Here is a 9,475-nt window from a genome sequence, read left to right as displayed (position 1 = left end):
GGTTTACTCTAGGAAAAAAAAAAAAAAAGGAAATACTGTTGCATGTGGATGCAGTGACGACGACCCTGGTGTGCAATCTGACGGATGCAGATTGCAGAATCAGGGTTGCACCCGGAACATTCTGAAAGTGATGACGACAACGCAATGCCTCCAAGACCAAAAACTTCAGCAGCCAGGGCAGGTGTCAAAACACTTTGAGTATTTGGAGCATTATCATCAAAAAGAAGCACTAAGCCACAAGGGCTATACAGCGCTGCAGGGTAGGAAAGGAAGCGAGGGTATTGGGTGGCAGAAGGGAGGAGGGATGATCAGTAGGTTACAGAAAACAGCAGGGCAGGGGTTAGTATTTGGAGCAACCACTGTCCACAGCCCATTTGAAAAGTTATGGTCCTGTGGTCCGTGAAATCCGGGAGGCTGTTACTCGAGCCCAGCATTTGGTCCCACCGCCAGACAGACTTGTTTTTTAAAACATTCCGTCGTCATATCGCTATCTGTTGTCTGGTATCACCATAGTGATATGACAGTACGGATGGCGACACGACAGTACGGATGTGCATCTTTTCATGTACATGTATCCAGAAACTGCTTCCGAACCGGTCTTGGCTCGTATAGCTCTGATATGAGGTTCTAACTTTCTCTTTTACATATTAATTATGAGCATATTACCTAAAGTTCCTAAACCATACTTCATTTTTTTACACCATTCTTTAATGTTCAGTAGCTTGACGTTTCTATTGATACTTACGGTGGGAACGGTCAAGTCATAAATTTGGGTGGACTGAGTTGTGGAGGTGGGAAAGTAGTGCCTGCACTCTAAAGGAGGGGTGATGTTTGCATATTTTTTTTTTTTTTTTTTTAAACAGGAGTGATGGGGCGAGTGATAAGCGTTTCTTCTTTTTTGGGTTGCCCTCCCTTGGTGGAAAACAGCTTATGTGCTAGGAAAAAATCTCTGCTGAAATACAAGAACTATCACTTATTTCAGCAAATATTTGGATATTCAGTAAATCTATTATTTAAATGCTGTTTTACAAATAGTGCACATAGCTATACCATTTTAAAGACTAACATCTACAAAGTATTTTCTACAGCAACTAACAAGATTCAAACATGCAATCAATTTAGATTTTTACCTCTATACTTTCATTATCTATCAAATATTTTCTATTCATCAAGTTCTTCTTGGAACAAACAATTTATACTTTGGGCAATAAAGTACATAGGTCAGACAAGTTTCTCAAGTTTCAGTGGTGGCTGTGGAACACTAAATGAAAATAAAACACTAAAATTGTTTTTCACTTTTTATTTTCCTATGTTTTGTGAACCATTATTTGGTTATATGATCTAGTGATTTTCATTGTAAGTTACAAATTGTGGCCAAGTTCTCTTATCTTTGTCACAGTTCACAACTGATGTGGTTTAAGAGCTAAATGGCCAAGATGTAAAGCAAGAGTTAACCAATCTATGATAACCTTTATTGCAAATTATAATAGTGGAATTTATGACCTCTGTAAAATAGTTAAGTGCAGAGATAAACGAGCCATTTCCAGCCCACTTTGAAGGACCGAGATGAATGCTGATAGTGAAGCATCAGTAAATGTATAACTTTACAAGTATAGGATAGTTCATAGAAGAAATAATTACAAAAAATTAACAATGATATATCTAGAAAAATGTCAAGTAAATTAACAGCTGACGTAGTTCCAGTAGAACACTTGCCAATTCTCAGCTTTGGGTCTTGGCATCCTAAGGTTTTGCCATAAATAAAACTTTACACAAAACAAAGCTGAGAACTGCCACTGATCACAAATGATAGTTCCAGCAAATCATACATAATAAAAAATATATTCCAGAGGAGAATGTATGCTGAAAAGATTGAATTTCCACCACAATGCTCGTATTCCAGAGCATCTGGGAACAAGGATCCGGCAGACTGCATGCAGTGGTAGGTCGACTGGCATCCTTGTCATTTGCACTGTCATCAAGAATTCAAGGACATTTATGATGCTTAAAGACTTTTACATCAAGATATTCCCAATGGTAATAGCCTGAAAAGTTCTGCCATGATATTAAAGTCAAAATGTGTGTAATGAACATTTTTATGTGATGTGAAGCAAGCATTCATGAAATGCCCGTGCATTCTAAACTGAAAATCCCACGACACTTGCACCTGCCAGAGTATGATAATCCATGGGGTTGGGCTCTTGACATACCACTGGCAATGGTCTTCGGTTTTCTGGATGATTCACATGACAGTAATAGTCATCGCGGATGCTCATGCTCCTGCTACTACGGCAACTGGACATTTGTACATGAATCTATGGAGCAGCCGCTAACTATTCCGAGGCTGCGTTCACTCTAGTCTTCTTTGGGCCCTACATTTTATACAAGAACAATGGTATGTTTATACGCGATTAAATACCATAGCTATTTACACACTTGAAATATATATTAATGCAAGTCAAGCACTCTTCTTTCTCCACATTATGAACAAAATTTATCAATGATTTATAATCACATCCACAGGATAAGAAATTTAGGCTCTTAATTCTGACAAACATATCAGGCTTACACAATCAGTATAGATAAAACCTACCTAGATTTTCAAAGTTTCACTATGACCCTCTAGGAAAAATAAATAAAAAATAGTTCTCCAAGCCACTAGGGCTATTGTACCAATTTAAATACAATGACACTGCATTATAGCAACTGAACTCTAAATTGCTATTTTCTTAATTTTGCCCTTGGAGGCAAAGGATTGCACCCCTCACTAATCCAGGGACATCCTATCCCGTTCTTACAGTAAATGAATGTTATTAAAAATCTGTCTATATCTTAAATGGAAATAATATTCTTCTTAAAGAATATAACTGACAGGATGAGCGAGGGCTGACCACATACAAAATTGCCAGCCCTAAAGTCTGATAGGAACACTAGGCCTCCTATTTCTTTTTGTTTTTCTGATTGGCAGCTCCTCTTGGTGGCGTAACGGGTCTTCCTGTATTCAATCCTCCATAGGGAAACTTCTTTTTGTCAGCAGGCTGTTAAAAAGCAAAGACTTAGATAAAAGTTAAAAACACACACACACACAAACATATTATACCCTTTTATAAAGTGCTGTCTCGTACACGTCTGTGTATACATGACTGAAAAACTAAAGTTTCATGGTGAATTAAACTGATTACATAAAAAAAAAAATTTCATGATTTTCACACTGCACACCATTCTTGCTAAGTGAGAATAAATCACATCCACTAGACCACATTTTTCTCAACTAACTTTTTTTCAATATTTGTATAAATTATGAATTCTTAATTATGTAAAACACCTGTATAAAAACAAAGAATATTCAGTGCATTAATATCAGGAATCCACAAAAGCTCGTGATGACTATGATTATCTGGATTACAACAAAAGGTTGAAAATCTATGGAACCAAATAACCTATCAAATTTACTTAAAAAAAAAAAAAAAAAAAAAAAAAAATCCATTATTCTGTATAAGATTAATTCAATGCATAATACATCTAAGATTTTCAGCAAATCAATCAAATTACCATGCCACAGAGATGAAACACAGTTACCTACCTTAAGTATCTGGAAAGAACACATGAGTGTCTCATCTACCGACATCATTGCTCCAGCATTATCAAACTCTCCACAATAGTTTGGGGCCGAGAAAAGTGTAACTAACTGTCGTTTCGCGAAGAACTCATAGCCATCTTCGACAACCTACAAAATTAAAAAATTTTCAACTCGACGGACAATATTTAAACCAATTTAAAAAACCAGTTCAAAATTTTCTAATTATTTTTCAAATACTGAAAAATGAAAACATTACAAGCTTTAAAGTTTAAAAACTAATAGAGACTCTTATTGGAAAATACTTCATACACACCTGATGAGCACGACAAATTAGGTCAAAGTCATGTTTGTGAAGGAATTTGGCGACAACTTCTGCTCCGAACGTGAAGGAGACCCCTCGATCATTTTCACCCCATCCCATAGTATCCTGCAAAGCAAAAAGAGAAGACTAATATCTACACTGTATACCTTATACTTTACAAACAAACATGAAAAACCTAAATACCTAAAAACCTAAAACCTAAATCAGGAAAATACTAGGCTCAAAATTTGTGCTAATACAATCAAATCAAATTATTTTTGATACATACAAGCATGGTATAAAATTAATTACAATAAGATTAATAACAGAACGAGACACTAGCATAACAGGGGCTGGAAAGTCATAGAAAACAAATATATAAAAGGAACACTGTAAAGGACCTACTGGGTAACTATTTAGAAAAAATAATGAAAAGTGGTTTCAGGAAAAATTATCTTTATAGCACCTGTATTTCCTAGGCAGTCACAATATTGTTGTATAATAAGATCTCCATTTACAGCAGGCAAAATTGTGGAGTTGAGAACACCCTCCCTCCAAATATAATGAGAAATATCAAACTAATCCCATTGTCAAGACTAAATTCAATAATTCTAACTTATTTCTTATCAGCTGGGATGATATATCAGAATGTAGAAAACTACAACAGCCTAGCTGTCCAGGATGCCTGGTCAGTGATCAGACCAGAGACAATAATCACCAAGCCAACTAGTGACTAGGTATGCAGGCATACAACTATTGCCAACATCAAGCAAATACCATAAGCATTTTAATTTTAAATAAATACAGTAGGTCCCTAACTAATGATGTTTTGCTTTTACAATACTAGCAATATGGAATCAATGACTTAGTATTACAAACACTGAGTAGCTGTTCTGAGACAAGGAAATTATTGATGGTTGGGAAAGATGGAAAGGGGGGAGGGGGGAGAGGGGAGTGAAAACTGCTGCTGCTACAGCACCAGTTAGTACATATTGCCACAACACAGAGGTCATTCACGCTCTCTTGGTAGCAGTTTTATCGACATTTACCGAAGTGATATCAAAATGTGTCACGGAAAGGAAATCCACGAACTTTGTCATGAAGATCTGGACATTAACACTGTAGCACAAATGAACAGAACCATACTTACTAGTAGATAAAAGTAAAGAACTTTTGTTGCATGCAAAGATTTAGAAAAGGCATATATATTAAGGTGGATATGGAAACAAATGCTTAGAACAGGAAGATTATTAAAAGCAGTATTGAGTTTTTATGCAGACAGCAAGGCTCAGATTAGGTGTGTGTGTGTGTGTGTGTGTGTGTGTGTGTGTGTGTGTGTGTGTGTGTGTGTGTGTGTGTGTGTGTGTGTGTGTGTGTGTGTGTGTGTGTGTGTGTGTGTGTGTGTGTGTGTGTGTGTGTGTGTGTGTGTGTGTGTGTGTGTGTGTGTGTGTGTGTGTGAGTGTGAGTGTGTGTGTGTGTGTGTGTGTGTGTGTGTGTGTGTGTGTAGGAGAAAAGGCAATTTTTCCAGTAAAAAGGAGGCCTCAGACAGGATGCATGATATCACCCATATTAACACGTCATAGATGAGGGCTGAAAACGCGAATGCTAGGGTGTCGTGGAGAGAAGCGACACTCAAAGATTATGAATCTGATACGATGTGAGGGGTGTTATGGTTGCTCTTTGTCAATGACAGTTCTTTTGAGAGATTCTTAAAAGAAGTTTCAAAGGCTGTTAAGACACTGGAAGGGCACGTAAAAAAGGAGAAAATTAAAATTCAACGCAGAGAAGACAAAGGTTGGGAAAGTAGCAAAAAAACACGAGTCAATGAAAGATTACTGATTAGGTAACGGGTCGAAATTAGGTTACAAGAAGAAGCGAATGTATTTGTATATTTGAGAGCAGACATGTCAGCAGATAGATTTATGAATCAATCATAGAACAAATGAAAAGTGGTGGGAAGTTGAGTGGTGTTGAGGAATTTGTGGAAAGCGACTTATTTATGCAGAAAAAAAGGGAAATGTACCAGAGTACAGTGGTACCAACAATTACATATTGGGCGAGAGGCAAGGGCCATGAACATTGCAGCAGAGAGATGTCATGTCTCATCTCCATGGGGAAGTGGAACAGAATTCTTCCACAAGGCATGCGTGTCGTAAGAGGAGACTAAAATGCCAAGAGCAAGGGGGCTAGTAACCCCTTCTCCTGTATGAATTACTAGATTTAAAAAGAGAAACTCATTTTCCTTTTTGGGCCACCCTGCCTCAGTGGGATATGGCCAGTTTGTTGAAAGCAAGTACAAAATACATATACAGAATTACTAAACAAAATATTACCTTGTCTGGATCTGACCATAAGAGATCACAGAGTAAACCTTGGTCGGGAACATCAGTAGGCCTCATTATGCGACGAATCTGTTCCATACTTTGCAAGTCAGGACTAAGCCCACCATGACAGCAGAAGATCTTTTCATCAACAATGGCTGCCACTGGTAAACAGTTGAAGCAGTCTGTGAAGGTCTTCCATAATTTGATATTGTATCTTCGTTTGCCTGATGAAAAAAGTGAAAGAAATAACAATTCTGAAGGGTAATTAAAATAGCTAATACTAGATCAACTGTTACTCACCTATACACAAAAATATTTTGTTACAAGGCAAGCTGTATATGGTTATAAAAAATATTAGTATAGTTAACTCTTCTAATTGAAACATTCTCATCCAATAGTTTATAACCAGGTATGTCACCCAACCTGGCATACCTAGTTGAGGCATTTTTCCTCAGTCTACTCTAAGCCCAGACTTGTCTGCTTGCAATCCACAGGCCTACACAACCTGGCTGATCCAGTACTTACCTGGAATCTATGTGGTGTGTTCTCGAAGGGTCAATGCCCTTGCAGCCCGGTCCTGGAGCAGGCCTCCAGGTGAACAGCTTTATCAACTATGCTGTTGGTGCTAGCAAAATGAAGGACAACGTAAGCACCACAGCTTAGTGGATCAGCCACTGACCTGAGAAACTTGTCCAGTTCTTTCTTGACAGCCAGGGGTTATTTGGCAATTGCTCTTATGTACGAAGGGAAGATGTTGAAGACAGGGTCCCTTCATATTTATAGCCTCCCCCCCCCCCCCCGTGTACTTTGCCCTGCTTTTCGTTTTGTTTTATTTTTTTTTCAAATTTGCCAAGCCCGTTATTTTCATGGTAAACTATTTATGGAAGCAGAACCGGGACCAATCTACTAGAACTTTCCAGATGATTATAATGCACCTCCTATGTGCCATGGAGAAGATCGAGGTACTTCAAAAATTCCCAGTAATTAAGGTGTCTGACTGAATCTGTGCAATTAGTGAAGGTTCTCGGCACATTCTCCAGGGCTGCCTTGAATGGGGTTGTTAGAATACAGCTGTACTCCAGCCTAGAGATAAGAGACTTGAAGAGTATCACTTCTCGTTTTGAAGGTTTAGTTATCCAGCCTATCATTTTCCTTGCAGTTGTGACAATGACACTTGTGATCCTTGCAGGAACCAGTCATATTATCATTCCTAGGTCTTTTTACTTTACATGTTCTTTCATTCTTTCTGATGTTTGCTACTATTCTGTGTTTTTGCCTTTTTACTCCCTTCATCCTCGTTCTCTCATTCATCCTAGCTGATTACTAAACTTCCACCAGTAATCACATTGTTTTCCATCCTAAAAGTACTCCACTGGTGTAATTTCACTTCAACCCCTATCTGCTTTCCAAGCTTGTGGCTTAGTCTAGTGGTACACAAAACAAAAAAAGTCAATACCATAACTGGAATGATACACAAATAACCCGCACATAGAAGAGAGGAGCTTACGACGACGTTTCGGTCCGAGTTGGACCATTTACAAAGTCACACTAATGAGAAGTAGAGCAGGACGTCGTCGTAAGCTCCTCTCTTCTATGTGCATGTTATTTGTGTATAGTGGTACACAGTTTAAGACTTTCTTACAGCACACCCGTGTCTTTCTTTGCAACACTTGCAGAACTCCCATAAGCAATCTTATATTACTTTCAACAGGATAAGTCTCTAAATTTTACTTATTAATTTTGTTCTCAAAATTAATAGGTACCTCGACCTTCATTCCATCAAAAATCTTATTTGATTACTATTTGAACAATAGCAGGTGCTCTTCTAAGTTTATTTTCCCCAATCAGCTGAATAGTAAACCAGCAACTATTTTGGTAGTGGTCCAATATTTGCTTTTCTAAAACCACAACTAAAAAAAAAAAAAAATTACTATTATGTACAGTACCGTGTTCTGCACTAGGCAACAGCTTCTGCTCGGTTAACTCATTTCTAATGATATATATACAGTAGGTAAAATTAAAAATACTGTAATGTACTCTAATTAATTTTAATAGCTCGTCTCTATTATGCTCAAAAATATTATGGGTATTAGCAATGCATAGGTTTTAATATTAAATCTTAAAATTCTTGTGGATCAATTTGGCAAACCACCACCTGCCATCTGTATCTACGCTACCCTCTCTACAAAAAACCACAGGTTATTACTTACACTCGTCATAGAAGCCATAGATTCTGTTGATGGAGGCACACTCGTGGTTGCCTCTGAGAAGGAAGAAGTTCTCTGGGTACTTTATTTTGTAGGCCAGTAGCAGACATATAGTCTCTAGTGACTGTTTACCACGATCCACGTAGTCTCCCAAGAAAAGGTAGTTTGACTCTGGCGGAAATCCTCCATACTCAAATAGTCGCAACAAATCGTAATACTGTCCGTGAATGTCACCTGAAAGAAAAGTATACCAGTTCTATAACAAATTATACAAAATTACATTTAAATACAATTGTGTATGTGCTGGGTATGCATTTTTTTTTTTTACTATATACCATTCACATTAAAATCTTTCATTGCTTTTTTAAACAAAGCAGTTTGTTTGTCCTGGGTGGTAGGGAGAATATCCTTTGAATGGCTTTGGTAGCCACTAGAATTAGATCTCTACTCCCAGCCATACTTGACTATGCTCTTGAATAATGCCAAATGCAAAGCTCCACCCATCTCTCTCTACATCGCTCCACAACTCTCACACACACAAAATCAAGCATGTTCAGAAAAGATGCAAGATTTGCAACCAGACTGCCAGCAGAAAGAAAGTGAAGAGAAGTGCACTCGAGAGACCAAAGTAACTGAACCCGATGCCACTGAGCATGAAAAAAGAATCCACACAATTAGAATATGCAAAATAAAAATATTCGGAGGAACTTACGATGTGTGGATAAAGAAAAACTGCAATGTGAGGGTCCAAGTACAAAAACAATTTTGAGGGCCATTGCTCCTGTAGCCCAGTCCCAGATCAGGCATATCTGAGGGGGGCAGCAATAGCCTAGATGATCAAGCTGTCACTAGGAAAGCCTGCCTTAGGCAGAGTAGAGAATTAAAACCTTAAACCAATTAGAGGTAAATAAGAATTACTTAAGTGAGGGTGTACACCGGAGAGCCACCATCACAACCATTATAGCAGCCAGTGGTTTTATCATTATGAAGGAGGGGAAGGGGGGGATCCCACAAAGCTGGGGAGAGACCCCAGGTGGGGGTATTGATCTTAAGTGTGGGAGCC

General features: G+C 38.1%; 1 protein-coding gene across 1 annotated transcript; it reads right to left on the bottom strand.

Annotated features, from left to right (window-relative positions):
• Nucleotides 1–1,285: 1,285 nt before the first annotated feature.
• On the bottom strand, nt 1,286–9,203 carry LOC128686961 (serine/threonine-protein phosphatase PP1-beta). Its single transcript, XM_070081041.1, has 6 exons — nt 9,125–9,203; nt 8,416–8,646; nt 6,215–6,429; nt 3,894–4,007; nt 3,584–3,727; nt 1,286–3,038 (listed from the first exon to the last, which is right to left on the bottom strand). Exons 1-6 carry the CDS (start codon nt 9,186–9,188, stop codon nt 2,940–2,942), a joined length of 867 nt encoding a protein of 288 aa, XP_069937142.1. The 5' UTR covers nt 9,189–9,203; the 3' UTR covers nt 1,286–2,939.
• Nucleotides 9,204–9,475: the final 272 nt, after the last annotated feature.

The sequence above is a fragment of the Cherax quadricarinatus genome, unplaced genomic scaffold, assembly GCF_038502225.1.
Source record: "Cherax quadricarinatus isolate ZL_2023a unplaced genomic scaffold, ASM3850222v1 Contig1551, whole genome shotgun sequence".
Classification (NCBI taxonomy): Eukaryota; Metazoa; Arthropoda; class Malacostraca; order Decapoda; family Parastacidae; genus Cherax; species Cherax quadricarinatus.
This window is presented reverse-complemented; position numbering and strand designations above follow the sequence as displayed.

What these genes read in the sequence shown, in the direction of transcription:
- LOC128686961 (XM_070081041.1), bottom strand. Translation starts at nt 9,188, where the DNA reads ATGGCCCTCAAAATTGTTTTTGTACTTGGACCCTCACATTGCAGTTTT. An exon ending in CTATGGCTTCTATGACGAGT is followed by an intron (nt 6,430 to 8,415) that starts GTAAGTAATAAC and finishes TTTTTTCATCAG; the next exon opens with GCAAACGAAGATACAATATC. An exon ending in TAATTTGTCGTGCTCATCAG is followed by an intron (nt 3,728 to 3,893) that starts GTGTGTATGAAG and finishes TTAATTTTGTAG; the next exon opens with GTTGTCGAAGATGGCTATGA.